Here is a 21,605-nt window from a genome sequence, read left to right as displayed (position 1 = left end):
TAAATTCAATTCAAAAACATGATCAAGTGTGATTTGTAGTGGTGTGTCCTCTAGTGGTGAGTAGCTTGCACAACACAAACAGCACACTGCACAAAAATATTAATCTATACTGTATTATATCTGCCATAAAAATCAATCTGTTATTTACACATACAGGAATGTTGAAGCGCACATTGATTCATGAATACATTTATAATTACAACTGCTACAGAGCACTGAAGAGAAACCAGTGCAGAATCATGTCTCTTGAATGCCCATTATTTTCATCTTATTATTCACGGACCACAATAAGGCCCTGTTTACACCTGGTATTAAAATGCGTTTTGGTCGTTCAGATAACAAGTGGACGACACTAAATACAGGTGTAAATGGGGTCTAAAACGTTTTGAGTTTGTCCACTTTTGAGCACTTCCAGAGTTAGTCAAAAACACATTCGACCGGATTGTTTGCGTAGTGTAAACGCTCATGTGGTCGAATGTGTTCAAACAGCCACAAAAGACTGTCTACTCTCCGTCTACTAAGTAAACTAGCGCGCTAGCCAGACGGGATTTAAACTTTGTCAGCTGGAGAACCAAGTTTGTTTTGAAGACGAAAAACGTACCAAGCACAATGTTCTCTCACCACTCCTGATTTCTAACACACACTCACAGCATTTGCCGTGATCTTGCGTCCATAAGAGAAGAAACAAAAGCTGCTGCTCTCAGTGTGTTTTCCATCATCTCCGGGTGCGTTCATATGAAAATTGCGTGGGCTTATTTTGTCCATTAGATCGAAAGATCTGAAAAAGACCACACATTTACCCGCCCATAGACCCTCCCCTCAAAGAAATCAGGACAGAAGTGGTTGAAAGTGGACAAAAGAGATGGATTAAAACACCAGGTGTAAACAGATCGACCAAAACGCATCTTAATACCAAGTGTAAACAGGGACTAGCATACATTATACCACATCAAGAAGATCTGGATGTTCAGAAATGGTTCTGGAAAGTTTTCAAAAAATGTCAAATCAAGTCTTGCTATTTCTACCCTTTGCATGTTAAAAGTCCATAGTGAGAGTTTTATAGCGTATTCATTCATCTTTAGCTACTAGGCATAACTAGGCATAATTATCCATTGGAAAGGTTGCAGATTAGTGTCCATCAAGGCTCAAGAGATTATTTGGCCACATCCTGACCAAACTTTAAGAAGTTGAGAAATGTACTGTAGCACTTTTAGTCAGTCGGTTGTGGTAGTAAGAGCTGGGACTGAACTGGGTCAAGCAAACTGCTGGGTGAACGTCTGATGGAACTCCTTCAGTTTGTGGAGCATAATCTTGAGCTTGTCTGTTGGAGGAAGGATGGTCATCCTGGTAAAGAAGAGGAACGGAGAGGAGGGGAACGAAGAGGTTGATTAATATTCAACAATATTATTGATCTGCCTGCATTGACACCATTATAGGAGAGCTGAACTGAGCTGGACGATGACATCAATGTTTTCTCCAGAGCGGTCATATATATATATATATATATGAACTAAATTAATATCTTTTTTACAACAGAAATGAACCATCACTGAACTTACTTAAGCTGGACTATGACAATATTTTCTTCTAGATCTACCGAGACAAACTTTGTTGCATTATTTTCCTGTTATCATCGTAAAACAATCTGTATTGTAAAAAGAGCTATATAAATAAAGGTGACTTGACAAAATTACATTTTTCATTACATACATAATTTTAGCAAATATTCCATTTCATGTAGTTTTTCAATTATAATCATTTCAATTATATTGATTGAGAAGCTACGAAGCCCCTAAAGGGACAATTATTATATTATTTTATATTATATTTTACATTATATTTCAATGCTTTTGCGTTCTCTCGCCAAACTTTTGTAAAAAAAAAAAAAAAAATTGTATTAATTTTGCAACCAAACACAAAGTGTTTTGTTGGAATCCAATACTTTTGTGAGAAAACACAAAAAAATATTAAAATATATATTTTTTCTCCAATCTAATATTTTTTTTCACATCACCATGTCTCAGTAAGAAGAAGCTACATGGACTATTTATACAAATAATAAAATAATAAAAAGGTGTGTGGTAATTATTCCATGTAGCTTCTCAATCACAATAATTATAGTTAATGAGCTTACATAGACTATTTGCAAAAAAATTACAAAATAATTTGCTTATGAAAACAATAAGTATATGTTATACATAATTTATAAGGAAAAACGTTGTGGGTGTGAATTGCATGTTATTGATATAATTGTGAACAATTTATCCATGCATTTGTTTAACTTTTTTTTTTTTTTTTGACCTGTCATAACGTGATCTTCCGGTGAAACGTCAGACTCTCTCTGCTGATGTAAGTCAGACTCCTCCAATCATGTAGTCTGCTTAAACTCCGCCCCTTTTCTACAGTCGACTGCAAGCTCGCACTCGCACTCAGTTTCACGACTTTAAGAGCCCAATACTTGTATATTGTGTGACAACTATTCACTGTACAAACCATGAGAAGAAAGTTCCAAACTCTTGAGGACAAACACACACACACCTGAAGTGGTAAGTGCCATCTCTTTGACCAAAACCGCTACCAGGAACGAGACAGATCCCGGTGTCCTCCAGAAGTTTCATGCAGTAGAACATGTCTGGAGCCTGACCCTTCGCCTGTATTCACACACAGACAAACAAGTCATGAACCAAGTCAATGATACCATTAAGCAGAAGACATAACATGTGACACAAAGCGACCTTGGCTTCGTTGATGGCGCGTTGAGGTAGGGTAATCTGGGGGAACGAGTACATGGCTCCCTGCACGGGGTTACAGCTGATGCCTGGCACTGTATTCAGAATCTCCTCAGTCAGTTTGGCTTTTTCAGCCAAGGCACTCAGAACGGCTGTTCGCTCCTACACAAGACAGAGGAGGAGGAATAAATAAAGGAAGAGACTGGGACACTAGCCAGTACGTCTAATTAAACACAGCTAATTGGGAACAAAATACCCAGCTTTTTTTGCAGAAACCAAAGAAACATTGTACAGCAGTTGAATGTTTTCTTTTGAATTACATGTTTTTTGTCCACATAATACGTCAATGGGGGTTTTGACCAAATTGACTTCTTTATTGACAAAAACACCTGGAACATTCTTTAAAATATCTTATTTTTTGTTCCCCAGAAGAAAGACAATGAGTCTCATTCACTAACCGTGCAGATACGTACAAATGTTTTCACAAACAAATCACAATTCATCAGTAACTTTCATACTAAAATGTCCATCCATCCACACAATTCATGTGCATACATACATTTTTCGCAATATGTTCTCCTGTGCATATTAATACCATAGACTGTAAAAAAAATACTCCACTTATTTATCCAATAATCCAATTATTAGTGAATGAGACCCAATGTCTTGGAAATAACTTTTCCCATAACCAGAGTTGTATACCAGCAAGTTAGTTGGTCTACTGGTCTAGAAGTGCTAGAAGACGGAAAGAGGAAGGCACCTTCATGAACGTCTGGTAGGAGGGTTCTCCGGGCTGAGGGCAGTTTACCACCAGGTCCATGAGGGCTTGACCGGGCACAGGTGGGCACAAGCGCACTGACACCAGCTTGGAGAGCTGAGCTTTGACCTCTTGGTCCATGTTGATGACCTCCATGTATCCCCCTCGAAAACCACATCTGAAAAGTGTGTTCATGTATGTTAGAAAAGAAAGTACGTTGGATGAACATGGAAATCCACATTGTTATCGGATTGTTTTCTGTGCACAAAAATGTTGAGTAAGCAATCTCATTGGATGCAGTATCAGCAGAGGCCAATCGACTTGTACATGCAATTATGATGTGATTGCTTGCAGAATGCATTAACCTATCAGCCTGCACCCTCTAGAGTTCCATGACTGAACTAGATATGTATACAACAGAGCCAGGTCCATACCAATGCAATGTGTTTCCCAGTGACATGATAAACCTCACGGATGTGTACTCACTCTCCCATGTAGCACTTAGAGGTGGAGTGGAATGATACCAGCTCTATTTTCTTTGAATACTCTGGACCCATCTCGAACAGCACTTTCTTGAAGGAGTGAAACTCACAGCCCTCTGCGTATACATTGTCCTGATACACCTAAGAAACAGATGCATAGTAAAATAAATGTTAAGCGCTGAGCAAGTAGGGTGAGAAATGCTTGCCTTAAACTTCTATGCCTGTAGATGCTGATATGATGTGAATACAGATTTATAGTATGATATAATATGGTGTAAACACCATATGACCCCCATTATTAACTTACTTCATCAGCCATTAGGAAGAGGTTTTCTTTGGCTGCAAATCGAATTACATCTTCAATACATTGTCTGCTTTGTACCTGACCTGTTAAAAAAAGAAAGAATGGGCCAATTAAAAAAATCAGCTATAGGACAAGCTGAGAAGAAAAACGGGCAAGTTTAATTAAATATTTCAAAAAATACAATCTTGAAAAACATTATTTATACCACATTTTGGTTGACTACACTGTTTAAAAGTTTGGAGTCTGTATGTAAAGTTTTTGAAAGAAGTCTCTTATACTCACCAAGGCTGAATTTGATCAATAGTGAAAACAGTAAATATTGTAAAATGAAATTACAGTTTAAAATAACTGTGTTCTAATTGAATATATTTGAATATTTTATTTTTTCCTTTGATCAAAGCTGAATTTTCAGCATCATTACTCCAGTCTTCAGTGTCACATGATTCCTCAGAAATCATTCAAATATGATGAGTTGATGCTCAAGAAACATTTCTGATTATTATCAATGTTAAAAAAAAACATTTGTGCTGCTTGATGGAAACATTTCTTTCAGGAGTCTTTGATGAATAGAAAAGCTATATGTAATACTGTTACATTTGATCAATTTAATGTATCCTTGATGAAAAGAGTATTAAATTATTTTTAAAAAGCTTATTGACCCCAAATGTTTCATATATATATCAAATGTACGCATCGATTTACAGCGAAAGAGTAACCCCTGACCTGACGCATGACGCATTGACGAACACGGAAGCGGATAGAGCAAAACAAAACACCAGTCAAAAAAGCTAAAGCGATCTTTAAAGAGAAATAAAGAATGGTTTCGATATAAGAGAAGAGGAGCTTGAGTTTGTTGCCCAGCCCTATTTGTTTAAACTGCGAGAGGAGTCTAAGCTTACGATACTCCTACATCCTATGTCATACATCGCGTCAGAAGTCTCTTGTAGCGCAAGTCGACTTGCGTAGGCCGTCTGCCGGAAGCTAGTTATTCTAGTTTTTAAAGTTTTAAATATGGATATTTTTCTTACAAAAAACCATCAGTTTGCTTCAGAAAGCCTTTATTAACCCTCTGGAGTCATATGGATTACTTTTATGATGGATGGATGCGCTTTTTGGGACTTTAAAACCAGGACCGCCATTCACTACCATTATAAAGCTTGGAAGAGCCAGGACATTTTTTAATATAACTCTGATTGTGTTCGTCTGAAAGAAAAAAGTTATATACACCTAGCTTGGCTTGAGGGTGAGTAAATTTTCATTTTTGGGTGAACAAACCCTTTAACTTCACTGCATTACAGATGACCAATTTGAATTTGTTCTTTTGGAAATGATCTTAATGGTTTACCAGTGGGGTTGCCGGGGTTGATGATGCACAGCACACGGGGGTTGCAATGCTCTCTGGCTGCTTGTAGAGATCGCTGTAGCTCACTTATGTCTAGACTCCAGCACTTCTCCTCATTCAAGTAGTAGTTCACCTGGACGGCACCCAGCTCTGCTATAGATGCAGAGTACAGAGGGTACTGAGGAATAGAGATCATGACCCCCGTCCGTGTACAACCCTCCCCAGTTGTCAACAGCTTCAGTATGGTCTAAAAGACAACAAGACAAAGACAATGTGACCATAAGAGCGAAAACTAGATTTCCTCAATAAAATGTGAGAGGTGCATGATGCTAGGGGGAGGCAGGTGGTTGTTGAGGCCTTGTTATGTGGTTTACAAGACCAAGTCAAAAGAGGCACCCCAAAATTCCTATGATATTCTGGCCCCTATATGTGTCTCAATGTACGGCTATGGGATTTTTTTTTATTAAAATCTTTAGTCTGACTGCTATGGAAGCTTGTTTCAGCAACGGAATAAACTTTTTATTTCACAATTCTGACTTTTTTCTCGAAAAGGTGAATTTATATGTGAGCTGTGAGAAAAAAAGTCAGAATTGCAAGTTATAAACTCTATTTTTGCAAGAAATAAAGTCCAAATATGTGAGATATTAACTCGGAATTGCAAAAAAAGAAAGAAAAAAGAAATCAGAATTGGAAAATGTCAGAACTGCGACCTTATATATCACAATTCTTTTTTTTCTTGCAATTCCGAATTTCTATCTTACAATTCTGAAGAAAAAAAGGTCACTTATACTTGTTTTATATAAAAATTACATTTATATAAAATGTAGTTATTTAAAAAATGTAAAAATAAAATATGATTTATATAAGAACAGAATTTAAAAGACAAATAAACTTTTCATTTGAAATATCGCAGGTGCTGTTTTTTGTTCACTCAACTGATGAGTTGACACGTGGAATAATAAGTATACTGGATAAAGTAGAGCAGAAATCTGGTGGACTGTCTCTTTAACTGACATACTGGAGAGGTCACCGTGATTTTGCCAAGTAAGACATGTTACTTGGCAAAGTAACAACATTCCTGTCCGAAAACAGCCCTAACCCTGCTATCCCTACCCCTAAATTACGTTCACCTATTGGAGCAGGCTGACTCTTAAGTACACAAGTTAAGTGTACAAAGAACTGTGTTTGCGTTTGCCTGACGTACCACAATGCCGTCACTGGCTCCTGTAGTGAGGTAGATGTTATCAGGATCAGACGGAATACCGCCGTCACGGCGCTGAATGTACTTCGCAACATCATGCCTTACACAGTCAATGCCCTGACTGGTTGTGTACGCACCTGACAAACAAGAGGGAAAGAGCAAAGGGAGGTGTGAATACGGGAAGAATTTCATATTACAGAGCCTTAAAACCTCCGATGCCTTTTGGACAGTGACTAACATCAGCACTTTAATCAGTAACATCCTTTGATTGAATAACTTATAACTTAATAAAGATTGAATAACACAGAGTAACATCAGCTAGTTCAGCAGTCAGCAATTAGTAGAGTTTAGTTTATCATTTTATGTGGGATATTAGGTTAAAAATGTGCATATACTGCATGGATAAGGGAAAGTGTATATTTTGTGTCCTGTAACTGGTCACCATTTCTTTCTTTCTTTCTTTTGTAGAACACAAAAGATGATATAACCATTTAAGAGATGATAAAAGATGATTTTAACCACTTAATGAAAGTCAGTGGGGTCCAAAAAAAACACGGGAGCATTCACTGTATAAAAAAGTAAAAACATACACAATAAAAATCATCTAATATTTCATGTCAACTGCCATTATAAACAAAACACATACCAATGCTATTCCCTCCACATGATTGCAAAATACGCCTCGCTCGGTTTTTGGCATCCTCTGGAAACTTGTTGTCATCAAGTAGTTGTGGATAAGAACACAGTGCCATCACCTTGAAAAACAATTCATTTATGAGGCCATAAAAACATCTAGAACAAACTAAGCAAAATTAATATACTTGGCTATGTGCAAAGTGGTCCATCTAAACTGTTGACTTTGGTTAATGCATGGAACAGCTGAAAGTGCAGTGGACCTGAAAATGACTGGAAAGGACTAGAAAAGATCATTCATTGAGACTCCTAGTCAGCAAAACAAGAAGAGTCAGCTACCTGTCGAAAGAAGGTGATTGGCCGTTGCCCCATAGCGTGAGCATCGCCGATGTTGGCTTTAATGACCTCTTCAAAAGGCTTCTTGACCCCCTGAAATGGAGTAAAATATATCAAACAAAATGTAAGAAAGCAGACAATGATATCTAGCATAGATGTTATCAGTCATGAATAGAGTTGAGGTTGGAATACAGTACACAACTTTTAAAATCTGAACAGATTTTAAAACACTGGGCATCATACACTTGCCAACTTTGTAGAAGATTAAAGAGAAAAACTGGGCATTAACGACTGAGGATCACACAATACCATACTTTCAAGTCGTTCCCAACACAATAAACTCACACAGAAACATGAATATATTTGCATTACCAATGAAAACACTACGAGTTCTAAAATCGGCTCAAAAAATCTTGGTGGAATTTGAGGTATGCTTGGGATCCTTGTTCTGTTGGAAGGTCTAATGAGGCCCAAGCTTCAGCTTCCTCACTGACGGCATGATGTTTCTCCTAGGATTTGCTGATACTTAAATGAATCCATCTTGCCTTCCACACACTGCAGGTTTCCAGTGCCAGAGGATATAAATCAGCCCCAGAGCATCACGAGCACCACCATGCTTAACTGTAGACAGAGTGTTCTTTTCAGCATATGCTTCATTCTTCTTCCTCCAGACATACCGCTGATCCATAGGGCCGAAAAGTTCCAGTTTTGTTTCATCGCTCCACAGAACAGAATCCCAAAACTTCTGTGGCTTATTTATATGATTTTGAGCAAACATTGGAGCTGACTTTTCAATGAACAATGCATTCAAATGTGACACTCAACAAACCTAGCCAGTTCAGATATTTCATGTGTTCTAGCTCAAGTACACCTGGCGCAACTAAAGAAGCTTGTTTTGCAGATTTGTGTTGTTGTGAGGGATTCTATTCAGGGGGTTGGATAATTTTTAGACAGAAGTCAATAAAAGTTGCATTTTCAGTTGAATTTGCGGCAACCACTTGAAACATTTGTTGTGTTGAGCAATTTCAATTACTTTTGTTTGATTTGTTCATTGCAAACAGCTGAAAGTCTGTACATTTTGCCAATAATCCTGCTTTGCAATGGGGGTTGCGTGTTTGGATTACAACTGTACTTGTTTCAGAACGTTCAGAGGACATTCAAAAGTAACAATCCCATAATGTTTGCAAAATTGAATGTTCACTTGTTTGCATAACTAAGAAAAAAACGTTTTTAAAACATTTATAAAACTGGATGTTTCGACTGTTCGGAGAAAATCCAGAACTACCATTTTCATAGCTTAATGGGAACAATAGCAAAACGTTCTTAGAACATATTTTTGTTAGCTGGGTATGATGCTAGGTTTGGAGAATTGCCAAGGCTTTGCTAAGGTGTTCTGAGTGGTTGCCAGGGAATTCAGAGTAGTTGCTAAGTGGTTGGTAGGGTGATATGGGTGGCCAAGTCAAAAGTGCCCACACACAAGTCTCTATGATATGGCCTAGGTGTGAGTTGAAAGGCTGGGGGGAGGGACATTAATATTCATGATGAACGCTCTACCTGATTGGTCGGTGAGTTTTGTGACAAAACCTTTATTTAAATCTAACTTTGTCTGATCAGCAGAGGGTTAAAATGCTGCAGTGCTTTCCATGCCTTATGGAGAACAAACAAGCAGCAAGGGTCAGTATTCCTGCTGATGGCAGGGGTTCACCCAGTCCCCTTCTGTGTCCCATTCTTTCTGTTTACTCATTTCAAAAGCACTTTAACAGAGTGTGCAGCTGAAGCCTCACAAACAACCCCCCTATCGCTCTCACTGCATGCTGATTGCAACACACAACCACCTTGTTTTTCCAAAAATGCTGCCCAGTCCTCTCCGGTGTGGAACACGTGGTTCTGACAGGGTTAGATAATAAAACATGTTATTATACTGTCATCTGATTGTCAACAAAAAATGATTGCCTGATTAAGGAAATGATTCAAAAAATCAATGATTCAAGAAATCATTGATCAAAGATGGAGTGAGAGTCTACACAAACACTGATTGTGAATGTGTGGGAAACAGACAGAAATGAGATCTCTTCAATAGCTCAATTGTTGCTCCGAAACAGCAAAGAGATTAAATGGAGAGCAAATGAAGACTTAACCCCATATGTGCCTCCTGCAGAGTTTAAGCCGAAATCCCTGTTATATGTCAAACTGCGCTCATATATGCAAAGATATATATCTTTTTTTTCGATATCAATGTCTGTGATAAAAGAGTTTTCAGTATGAAGATTACTGATCAAATTCTTCCAAAACCAAATTATCTGAGCTTTGCTATGGACTTTTTATAATTGTCTCATTTGTGGACGGATAGATTGTGTATCTATTTTTATTTTTTTAGAAGAAACATCTGAGGGACAGTTGATGCTTACATGAAACTACATTTCCTGAGCAATGAAAGAGCAACCATGAATGATCCATTAACTTTTATATAACCATGCAATTAGAATTTAACAAATTATTTGTTGTAAGTAAAATGAATATAGCACACATAATATAATATAATATAATATAATATAATATAATATAATATAATATAATATAATATAATATAATATAATATAATATAATATAATATAATATAATAACACTTTATTTCGATGGTCCACTTTAGACATTTTACTATAAGTAACTTTGCAAGTACATGTCAACTAACTCTCATTAGAGTATTAGTAGACTGTCAGTAGACTGTTAGGTTAGGGTTAGTAGAATAAGTGGAAATGTAGTTGCAAATTTTCCTATAGTTAGCAGAATGTCTGTAGGGGAGGATCAAAATAAAGTGTTAGTAGATATTAAACTAGCAGTCAACTAATACTCTAATGAGAGTTAGTTGACATGTAGTTGCAAAGTATAGTAATTAGAATGTCTAAAGTGGACCGAAAAATGAATAACATGATCTTGCAGTCAGTTGTGTAAGGAGTAAAGAGCTGACAGTCTATATGAGTCAGCATTTCTGCAGCTGCATTCTCAACTCTATAAGTGTTTGATAGAGTTCTTTGGTAAATCAGCTAAAACACTACTGCAGTTGTCAAGTCTGTATGTAACAAATGTGTGAAAAAAAAAGTGATAGAATATCACACACCTTAGAGATGATGATAATGGGCTGTTCTACAAACAAGATAAATAATGTATGCGTTATAAAAATGATTATATATTATTATTATTATGTCAGTGTTGCAACATTTAAATACAAAGTGTTTAAATCCCTGCTCATAAAAATGTGGTATGTAAGTGTACTAATGCAGCCAGAGCAGGTACATACATGATCAGCGGGAATGTGTAATGTGTAATGAATGTTATAAACTGAGAGCCAGGAACTCCTAAATGACTGAAAGTCGGATGCAAATGGGGTACTTTAACATATAATAACACAATTACAAGAAACTAGGAAACCAGAAAGACCAGACCATATACCATGGAAACACAAGGACAATGCACAAGAGCTAAGAGGGCTAATAAGACACTTTTGAACACAATCAGAGTAATGAGGGGAAAACAACGTGATCTCATGAAATGAAAACAAGTTGGAGAAGAACATCACAAAAGAGGGAATATCATGCAGGTTTGGAATGGCATGAGGGTGAGGACCCGATGGGTGACCTGATTTCACCAAATACAACATCTGGATCAACATCTTTGTCGATCCTGGAACAACATTCCAATCAAATTGGAGGATTTATATCAAGTTTAGGTTTACAACCAGGGTTACAGTAGGTGCTTCTACATCAGTGCTATTCATCTATAATTTCCCTCTGATTTTAGGAATAAGTTATGGTAGGGTTAGGTTTAGGGATAGGGATAGTGTCAGGACTAAATTGTCTGACAGGAATGTTATTCCAGAACCAGCAAAAATATGTTGATCCAGGAACGTCTTACTTGGTAAAATAACGATGACCATAAATGATGACAGAATGATGTTCAGAATGAACTATCCCTTTAAAACTCCTCAAACTATTTTTTCTCTGCTAGCTAAAAAAAAATACAGGTTTTTTTTAAATAAGTGTTTACTTTTATTTCTTACTTGTCCTTCGAATTTGAGTTATTGCCACTTTTAGAATTTGTCTAATTTTGCTTAATATAAATAAGCAGTGTTGGGGAAAGTCACTTTCAAAATTAATACGTTACAATATTGCGTTACTCCCTAAAAAAGTAACTAATTGCATTACTTTTTATGGAATGTAATGGGATGTTACTTTTGCGTTAGTTCAAAACTCTTACTTCAGCAATAAACATTTGAAAAGAAATTAAAATTAAATAAATAATTAATTGAATTAAATAAATAAATAATTGAAATAAAATTAAATAGAAATTAAATAGAAATATGATGTTCATCTAAGGTCATTTTTGCTTATTTATATGCTTGAATTGGATCATTGAAGGTTAAATACATAAAGTATATTTGCATAATCTAACATTTAATTATTGCAAGTTTGCAGAATATTCTAAATTTGCATTTCACTGTTTTTATTCATTTTCAAGAATACTGCATCTGTTTTGTGCAAAGTCAGATGAGTACATGTATGCTCACATTAGTCTAGAACTACAGTAACCATCATGTTCACACACACACAACGCCTCTGCACTGCCACTCACTCACAAGCACAGGCGAGGAGTTAGTCAAAACAAAGTAACGTGTGCTACTTATTTGAAATATATTTATTTATATAGCGGTTGTCAGACCACTGAAATTACTACAAACTTGATTGTTGTGAAATCTAACTTACATGAGGAGGGGTTTAAATTTACATCCATATGATAATTCATTTAAATGGAAAGGATTCAGTCAGATTCACTGAATAAAAAGAGTGTGCATGTCACTGCATGTTTCACTTCAATCAAGCCTCACAGTCATCTTAACAATAGGTGAGTAGTACACACCGATATTTTGTTGTTTCATAAATACAAAGTTGTGGCATGAAACTCTAGATGGCACAGGCTAATAGCTCCATTAATAGTTCATAATCACATTGTTATCTATAGCTGATTGGTTCTTGCCGTTTCAGTAGCCAATGAGCTCGCTTCTCAACCTTCAAATACTTGGGTAGCATTTCCCTTAGCAGTGCAGCGCGCTTCAGAAACCCTCCACCTTCCCCAGCTCCACCTGTATAGATCTGCTATGGGTAATTAATATACGCTATATTGTACAGCAGCAGCAGGTCTTACATGCTCACAGCAGTGTGTCGTGTATGTATTGGCAGTAGCAAGTCCCGCAGCAGCGTAGCAGATCTATACACCAAGACCAAACATATCAACATTGTCATATCCATTACCACACCAAACACTCCGAGAGTTGTCATGACAGAAAAGCCTTTCTTGCAAAATTTCCTGGACGTTATATGTGTGAGAAGAATATAGTCTCAGTGTATGCACTTGATTACAGCTCTTTCATTGTCTCACATGTCATCTTGTCCCTCAGGCTCCAGCTGTCTGGAATTCAACAAACAACAGCGGGGCTCCCAGTGGTTGGTACGGACGGGACTGGATTGCAAGCTGCACATCTGTTTCTCACTAGAGTGAAACTGAGTCTCTGTCCAATAGAACCAAAAGCATCTACCATAAACTCCCTCTCCCCCCAAAAATACCCAACCCTTCACCTATTGGTCGAGAAGGGGAGACGATTCTAAATGGCAGCCAATCAGAGATAGCGGTGTGACTACCGCCCCTAAAGGAATGACAACCTTTAATCCTGTTTGAGCAGAGGGTGGATGGTTTGTGTTAAAAGAGGCTTTCAGAACTGTAAAACTGAGTCACGCTGACTTTCACAGTAGAAGCGTGAGGGACAGTGGGTCAGGTTTCACTTAGCATTCCTGCAGTTATTACAGCTGGCCTTTCCCTGCATTATCAAATAACTGCCTTTCATTCAGTCAACATGTGTCTGATTATCTGCAATACAGATTTATAGCAGCATCTACATTAAAGATTGTGCTAGAGTGTTACCACAATCCAATCAGCATAACTATTCAAAGAATGGGACAGGGATTCCAAGAGCCAATAAAGACAAAAGGTGAGAGTATCAGTAATCTGACTCATTTCTTACAATAAGGAGAACAGGACTGGCAGGAACCTCTTGCTAAAATCTGTGCTTAACCGAATGATTCATCTGATGTCATCCTCTTTCCCTTAAATGCTAAATACAATGTACTTCCCTTTAGTAGACGGACATATAAATAGACATGAATGGAGACAAGCAGACAGACAGATAGACATGGATGGAGGGACAGACAGATGGACGGACGGATGTATGGATGGATAAACATGGATGGACAGACAGATGGACGGACGGATGAATGGATGGATGGATCTGTATTATATTGGCCATCGTCCACCCTGTAAATGTTCATAACACACACTAATATGCTATCAGTGAATATCTATTCTAGCAAGCATCTGATTGGACAAAAAAAATTGGTTTAGCACAGGATGAGTCATCAAAGTATTCCCAGAAAAGGCAGATTCTAAATGTTACATCAACTTTTTGGAATAGAACACAGATGGACACAAAACTTACACATTCTATTTTAAAAAGGCTCAACATTTTCACTTTCATTTCATTTAACCCTTAGTTTAATCTAAATTAGTCATTTTAAGAACAAATGCAAATAATTCACAGTAAGGTTGTTAATGAGTTTTTTATTGAATGAATGTCAATTCTATATAATTATACACTCGCTCTCTTGCTCCAGACACATTTATGTGACCTCATCTTTGGACTTTACTTCACCAAATAATCATTTATAAACGTAATATTGTGTACTATGTATGTCAGGTGGACTATGTATCCGCTCGAGGTCCACTGTCCCGCAGAGTTTATCTCTAACCGATTCAAACAGGCCTGTCTGTGATTTTCAAAAATCCTGCGGACGTTGGTTAGAATTGTTCATGTGTGATTTATTAGAGTTGGAGCTGAACAATGCAGGACAGTGCACTTCGAAGGCCACCTCTGACATAAGTTCATTTGTACTTTGTAACTGCATGGATACTATGTACTATGTATACCATGTACTATGTATTGCTTTTGCAATACTGTTATATTTTACATACCAACAGAACTTTGCTGAGAGAAAGACGAAAAGAGACAAAAGAGAATTGAGTATATTAGAGCTGTAAGACAAGTAAATGAAAGAAAGTAAGCAGGAAGAGAAAGAGAGATTTGTACAGTATTAGGTGAAGGCCACCTTTGTTATGCATGTCTTTCCCAGAAACCTAAAACCACAAGACCTAAAAACAGGTGCCAAGTCTAAAACAGAGTGCATATTCTTTCCTAGATCAAGAAATCCCCCAGAAGATAGTGCTGATCTGATGGTTGCATTCTTACAACATATTCATGGAAAACAGTTGCACAGTTTTTTTTGTTTTTATCACAGCAATGAGAGGATGTTATTATTAAATTATTTCACAATTTAACTGCCATGGACACATTTAATACTCATTGTTCCTGCGGTCTCTAGCAGTGTGTGTGAATGATGTCACTGTGATCGCTGGAGGCCTTGCATCTTAGCAAATGCCTTGTTTTGTACTTGTTCAGTTTGTTTAAATTATTAAGTGTTTACAGTCTCCTTGTTACATGTTACATAGTTACTATACACTGTAAAATAGTATATGATCAATAAGTTATGACAACATATGTTTTTACATTGCTTTAACTCAATTTTCTGAATCAGTTTAATGCAATTTAAATTGAAATGACTTAAACATCAAAGTTGATTGTACTTAAAAATTGAAGGCAGGAACTTTTTTTAGTGTAGTAAGTATGCATATTAGTATATTAGTATGCATAATTACATGCAACTCACCTTAACCGAAACCTAAACCTAATCCTACCCTAAACCTATAGTAAGTATTAACATAATTATTGCTTTTATAATGCATTTTCATTGTTTACGACTGAAAGTCACAGGCTCTGAGACGATGGTAAAACAAAAGAGTAAAAAGTGCACATGCATTCCGTCATAAATGTAATCTGGAAGTAAATACGTCGAAATCCAACGTCAGATGTTGTTTTGCAACTGTATGGCAACAGATGTTTGACATCTAATATAATTTCCATTTGCGTTAGTTCTTGGAAGGACTTTTGCCTAACAGCCACCAATTTAAAGAGAGAGGTAAAGACTTGACAAACAGAGATGCTCTCTGTTCCCATGACAATCAGTGCTGACATCAAGGGCATGACCTCAGAGTTAACTACTACTGCTCCGAGCATCACTCATATGGGCAAAAGAAATGAGGATTGCTATGAGATGTCTAGCCAAAATAACTAAATGAGTAACAAAGAGTGGACTTTATCTACTAATGAGTGATGACAGTCTGCTTTACAAACACTGACCTAGAAAATTGACTGAGAAACAGGGATGAATTGACAAACAGGATGAATAGCACTAGTAGTGTCTTAATGTGACTGAGAGATGGACTTTTTTTCCTTCATCATTTTGTCATTGGATGAACTAATCAAAGCTTTCAACTTGAATTTCAACCTACTTTTAAGTGTCTGACCCTTTTTCAGTATTTTATGAAGGACTAATCTGGGCAGTTCAGAATGCACTGTTTTTTCAAGTAACCTAAAATACACCTTACGAGGTAAAATGTTTATTTTTTTATTAGTATTCGTGTAGTTATCAGGGGCGTTGCACATAAGTAAACATTCCCGTAAATGGGTCAGAAATAGGCAAAGTTTTTTTTTTTTTTCATGTGTAAAAAACATTATGTAGGCTATATGCCTGACAACAAAAACAAATAAATTCAGCAAATTCAGATAATGTGAAAAACACACTTTTTAAACAAATTCAACAGCATAGCTCAGGACAGCATCGGTTCACCGAATTGTTTTTCCTTCAGAGCGTCTTGCTTCCAAACTATGCGCAAGAAAATGACGGGATGTTAGCAGAATTGAAAGCCCGGCGTAACATAAACTTTAGTTCAATGCATAACGTTTTTGCGAAGATGAAACAAATACTGCTCATACCTCCTTCAGCTCCTTCTCGATCTGCAGCGCTCGCTGAACTATTGGCCCGCGGACCGCGTAGTCAACCTTCTTCACGTTGGGGTTCATGGTATCAACGGTGAGCACTCTGCCCCGATGGGGTAACGCTCCATTTTCGGACATTTTCTGCTGTAGATGTTCGCTTTGAGCCGCCGGGGAAGCAGAAATATCCCTATGGGGAGAAGAAAGGGAAGGCAGTGGGGAAAGGTTCAGGACCCAGTTTGGAAACTTGGGGTACACCGTCGCGTAAGCCTCACATCTTCCCAATTTCAAAACCCTCACGCTTCTATTAGAAAACATTTTACAAACAGGTAAAGCACAACAAGATTAAGAGGTAGAACTTCAATTTGGGTTCTTAAACTTTGGTTTTCCGCGCAGGTTTCGCTGTTATGCGCGTGTAGTAAAACCTTCAAAGATCTACTCGCGACGACCTTTGGACTGCATCAGATAGTTCAAGATTTCATAAGTACACGCATTGCTGGCCCCCACTAAATCCCCACGCCTCTTTTTTTTTTTTCTTCTTCTTCTTTTTTTTTTTTTTTAATCTACGGGGCTCATAAACAGTCCTATATTCAGTGTTCCCATTATCTTTTCCATGACTGCCACCCCTTTTTAAATGGGGAGTTTTATAGCCAGTACCTCCTCCAGACTGTATTACGCACCAGAAGTGTAGAAAGGGAAGCCTCTTGGGTTGCTGAGACGACAGACTGCAACGATAAACCAGTGTGAAGTGTCTGAAGCAGCTCCAAACTTTGACCCGACCAGTGTAAAACTTCCATGCACAGTGAGTGAACCTCCTCCCATTGATACAATAACTGAGAATAAAGCACGCCAGCTCCTCCCATGTTGACTAGGCACAGTTTGTGTCTTGCATGAGAGATTAACAAGCAGTGCGATCACATTACATAGTGAAAGTTAAAAGGAAGAGTTCCGCAAAAGGAACTGGCAAATTTGAGGAAATAGCAGAGCAAATGGAGAAAGCTATGGGAGACTTGAAAAGGAAGGATGCTAAGTTTAATAAGTTGTCATGTGATCAGACACCATGCTGTTCCAGGCAGCATGTTGCTCATTATTAAATCACTTATTATAATATGGGAGAGGGGGCTGGTTGTTAAAGAGGGGAATATTATGGGCTGGTAGCTATAATGTTTAAAAGTCCAATGTTATTCAATTTATAAGTAGCCTATAATCAAATTTGCTGTGAGTCATTTAAACATAGCCTATATATATATATATATTGTCTAGAATCTCGATAAAAAATATGAAGTTGAAAGTTGAAATGTTTTAAATGTTATTTTTTAAGATATACAAGATTCAACTAGTTTTTAAAGTCAGTTTAATGTAATTTAAATTGAAATGACTTACACAGCCAAGTTGATTTTAAATTGAAGGCAGCAAGTTTTCTACAGTAGATAGATAGATAGATAGATAGATAGATAGATAGATAGATAGATAGATAGATAGATAGATAGATAGATAGATAGATAGATAGATAGATAGATAGATAGATAGATAGATTTGGCTAAACAATGTAACCCAGCTACATTCAGGCATGTCATCCTGTCATTTCCAGAGTTCAATGATTAGTGAAAAGAACACACACAAGTCATATTGCAGTCATAAAAGCATGACAGTGACAAGCAAATAATGTCATTAGGTTGCATCTAAGCTTTAGGACAGAAACATGTGACCAACCATATTCAGCATAAAGCACAGAACAAATCAGTCCTGCTCTTTGTCATTTCCTCATTACTCCAGTGCGAACTGCTCTTAATGAGGTCATCCATAGAAATTGTGCATATGAGGTACATTATTTATTCTCAGTTGCCAAAGATCAATTCATGTGGACTCTGTGATAAATGCATCAGCTATTTTTTGTTCCTCTTTGATGCCAGTTTGGGTTAAAGGAGTAGTTCACTTTAAAATGAAAATTCTGTCATCATATACTCACCCTCATGTTGTTTCAAACCTGTATGAATTTCTTTCTTCTGCTGAACACAAAGGAAGATATTTAGAAGAATGTCAGTAACCAGACAGTTTTTGGGTCCCATTGACTACCATAGTATATTTTTTTCCTACTATGGAAGTCAATGGGACCCAAAAACTGTCTGGTTACTGACATTCTTCTAAATATCTTCCTTTGTGTTCAGCAGAAGAAAGAAATTCATACAGGTTTTAAACAACATGAGGGTGAGTATATGATGACAGAATTTTCATTTTAAAGTGAACTACTCCTTTAAGTCAGTGTGTTCTGATAATATTAATTAAGGTGGCTTGACTCATTTCAAACAGGGTGAATAGGTAAATAGTAGCACAGCCCTTCAATATAATTGTGTCTTAATTGCATGTATGTACTTGTAGACACATTATCTTATCCAGTGCACTAGCTTAGAGATACGATTTTTGGGTGAACTATTTCTTTAAATGCAATATCTGTAATTATCTTTATTACAAGCACCCAAGAGGCTAATAAAGATTAAAACGAAGTTGAAGCTATATATATATATATATATATAGTGTAAGTTAAGGACACAAGGCAATGCCTGCTGCTTTTATTCCACTGGACTAACCCTCAAACTTGTTTTAGTGAGACGAGGGCTAAGCAGTTGGCAGTGCAGTCTAAGGGGCCCCATAGACTTCCATTGTAAGTACATTTCTATCAACACATTGTCTTTGCAAACTGAGGCATGTCACATATCTCATCTGGTTTTGAACCCAGATTATTTCTTTAAAGCAAAGATAATGAGACTGGGTGTGGCTGAATAGTGATAAAACATTTTTAAAAAAGCTTGTTGACTGCACTGCAACGATATTTCAGCTAAGTGAAGATTGACCTTTGACTGCGGGAGTGACTCAGGAATAGTTCTCCGCCAACTGCAGACAAAAGTTTAATTTGTTATTGGTTAATTATATGTGAACAAAAGAACAAGGACTGTAAGACTTTATGAGAAAAGCTTAGTCGCAAAAACCCATGGATTTCTATTCTTAACTACATCCAATGAAAACAAATATGCTTTTTACACTTCACGCATATTCAACTTTACTTTGTCATTATCTCTTTTTTTAGTTTCTCAATTGTTGGGTGTAATGCTGGTTAACTTTTGTGCAGGTTGTACAAATGCTATTTATATTTAAAACGAGATATAAATATACTATCAATTGCCTAAAATGCTCATGCAATTACACTCACACCCAAAATGCTGTCTTTATTTAACCTGCTTATACAGCGCGTTTAAGTTCGTCTTCTTTGTCCACTGACTCTTGCGTAAGACTGGTTTTCCTGCCAAGACGGAACACAAGATAAAACACCCAATAAAACAATCTGGAGAAAAGATCTCAAAGGAAGAGTGTAGGACACTACTTTGCATTATCTCTGCATCCCCGTCTTCTTTCCCCCTGACTCAAGTCACTGCAAGTTCACTAAGAATGTTGATAACACATGATGTATCTTGTGAATCGTTAGTTTTTTCCCTTTCATGTTTGGTATCATTTTAAATGTCTCAGTGCGATTGGTAAAATGGTCTCAATTTCACCGCAGTCACTTATATTATGAGAAAGATTGAAAAATTCTTAATGCGCATGTGAACGCCATCAGCGTTTATCACAGGTTCGTGTTTAAAGTCTATGTAGAGAGAATGGTGTCGTCTTAGCGGTCCCTAATTTAATAACAAATGATCGTTGCGACGGAAGCGAATCAATCAAAACTAACCTTAGCTGGAAAATAACTTTATTAAAGAACTGCTATAAAGCCAAAACAATCTCTGTTACCTTAAATTATACGTTTATCTAAAGCTGCTTTGATACAATCTACATTGTTAAAAGCGCTATATAAATGAAGATGACTTGACTTGACTTGAAGATGATAATCATGTCTCCTCTCCCCCAAAACCAGGTGCAAGCCTTTGGGGCACATTTCTCCCAAGGTGTGTTTCTCCATTCTCTCACCTAATGGAGTTTGGGTTGCTTGCCACTGTCGCCTCTGGCTTGCTTAGTTGGGGACACTTAATATTCAACAATATTATTGAGATAATACACCATTAGGAGAACTGAACTGAGCTGGACGATCAGCGGCTATATATAAATCAACAAAATTAATAACTTTTTTTACAACAAAAATGAACTATCACTGAACTTACTTGGACTTGGACTATGGCACTATTTTCTTCTAGATCTGCTGTACAGCCGAAACAAACTTTGTTGCGTTATTTTCCTGTTATCACTGTAAAGCTGCTTTGCAACAATCTGTATTGTAAAAAGCGCTGTATAAATAAAGGTGACTTGACTAGAGTCAGAACTCACAAACCACTGTGTGTGTCTCTGCTGTCAGGTAGGCCTATGCATTTCTTTGTATTTTCAAATTTGTAATATTAAACACATTGTGCTTATCTCATAGAACACACACTATAGTTGTTTGTGCTACATGTACACTAGTTTAGTTTATTTTTAAAACACACGACTGCTTTACTGTAAGTGTTGTGTGCAACAGTACTTAGGTTAAAGGTTGGAGATGTTATGCATTCTAGACCGTGTGACTTGTGTAAAATTAGAATAACTGTAACACTGGAATTGTTCAGCAGTTTCAAGTTACATGTGAGACTATGCTGAATTTTCTGCCGTTGCGCCGACAGGTGATCCTTACACTTCTTAAAACACAAATATCCAGAACTGTTTTTTGGAACATAATAAGACTGGCCAGCAGAGGGAGTGGTTACAGAGAATTCCACTGACTTAAAAAAATATTTCATAAATCTGACTGTGGATCAGAAAAATAGTAAAAGCAGATTTAATGCTAGAACACAGAATGATTT

At 37.0% G+C, this 21,605-nt stretch overlaps 1 protein-coding gene and 1 long non-coding RNA gene across 3 annotated transcripts; one reads left to right on the top strand and one right to left on the bottom strand.

Annotated features, from left to right (window-relative positions):
- Positions 1-97: 97 nt before the first annotated feature.
- On the bottom strand, positions 98-18,599 carry gpt (glutamic--pyruvic transaminase). Of its 2 annotated transcripts, none has more exons than XM_084120082.1 (12): positions 17,460-18,599; positions 16,780-16,969; positions 7,788-7,877; positions 7,462-7,570; positions 6,819-6,952; positions 5,618-5,861; positions 4,276-4,355; positions 3,973-4,109; positions 3,490-3,664; positions 2,736-2,891; positions 2,539-2,651; positions 98-1,344 (listed from the first exon to the last, which is right to left on the bottom strand). In XM_084120082.1, the coding sequence occupies exons 2-12, from the start codon at positions 16,918-16,920 to the stop codon at positions 1,254-1,256; spliced, it is 1,470 nt and encodes a 489-aa protein (XP_083976208.1). In that variant the 5' UTR covers positions 16,921-16,969; positions 17,460-18,599; the 3' UTR covers positions 98-1,253. The 2 variants fall into 2 exon arrangements, with proteins under 2 accessions (XP_083976208.1, XP_083976207.1); XM_084120081.1 differs by having other exon boundaries at positions 17,437-17,657.
- LOC311086896 lies at positions 17,451-21,096 on the top strand. The gene is made up of 3 exons (XR_014607141.1): positions 17,451-17,581; positions 19,385-19,441; positions 20,690-21,096. It is a non-coding gene; the product is annotated as an uncharacterized lncRNA (long non-coding RNA).
- The last annotated feature ends 509 nt before the right edge of the window (positions 21,097-21,605 follow it).

The sequence above is a fragment of the Abramis brama genome, assembly GCF_963993115.1.
Source record: "Abramis brama genome assembly, chromosome: 7".
Lineage (NCBI taxonomy): Eukaryota > Metazoa > Chordata > Actinopteri > Cypriniformes > Leuciscidae > Abramis > Abramis brama.
This window is presented reverse-complemented; position numbering and strand designations above follow the sequence as displayed.

Excerpts from the sequence above, each read along its gene's own strand:
- gpt (XM_084120081.1), bottom strand. The coding sequence starts at position 17,642 with ATGGGAGGAGCTGGCGTGCTTTATTCTCAGTTATTGTATCAATGGGAG. Across the intron at positions 7,571-7,787 it reads CAATCACCTTCTTTCGACAG|GTGATGGCACTGTGTTCTTA; the intron begins GTAGCTGACTCT and ends TTGTTTTTCAAG. Across the intron at positions 2,652-2,735 it reads GCGCCATCAACGAAGCCAAG|GCGAAGGGTCAGGCTCCAGA; the intron begins GTCGCTTTGTGT and ends GTGTGAATACAG.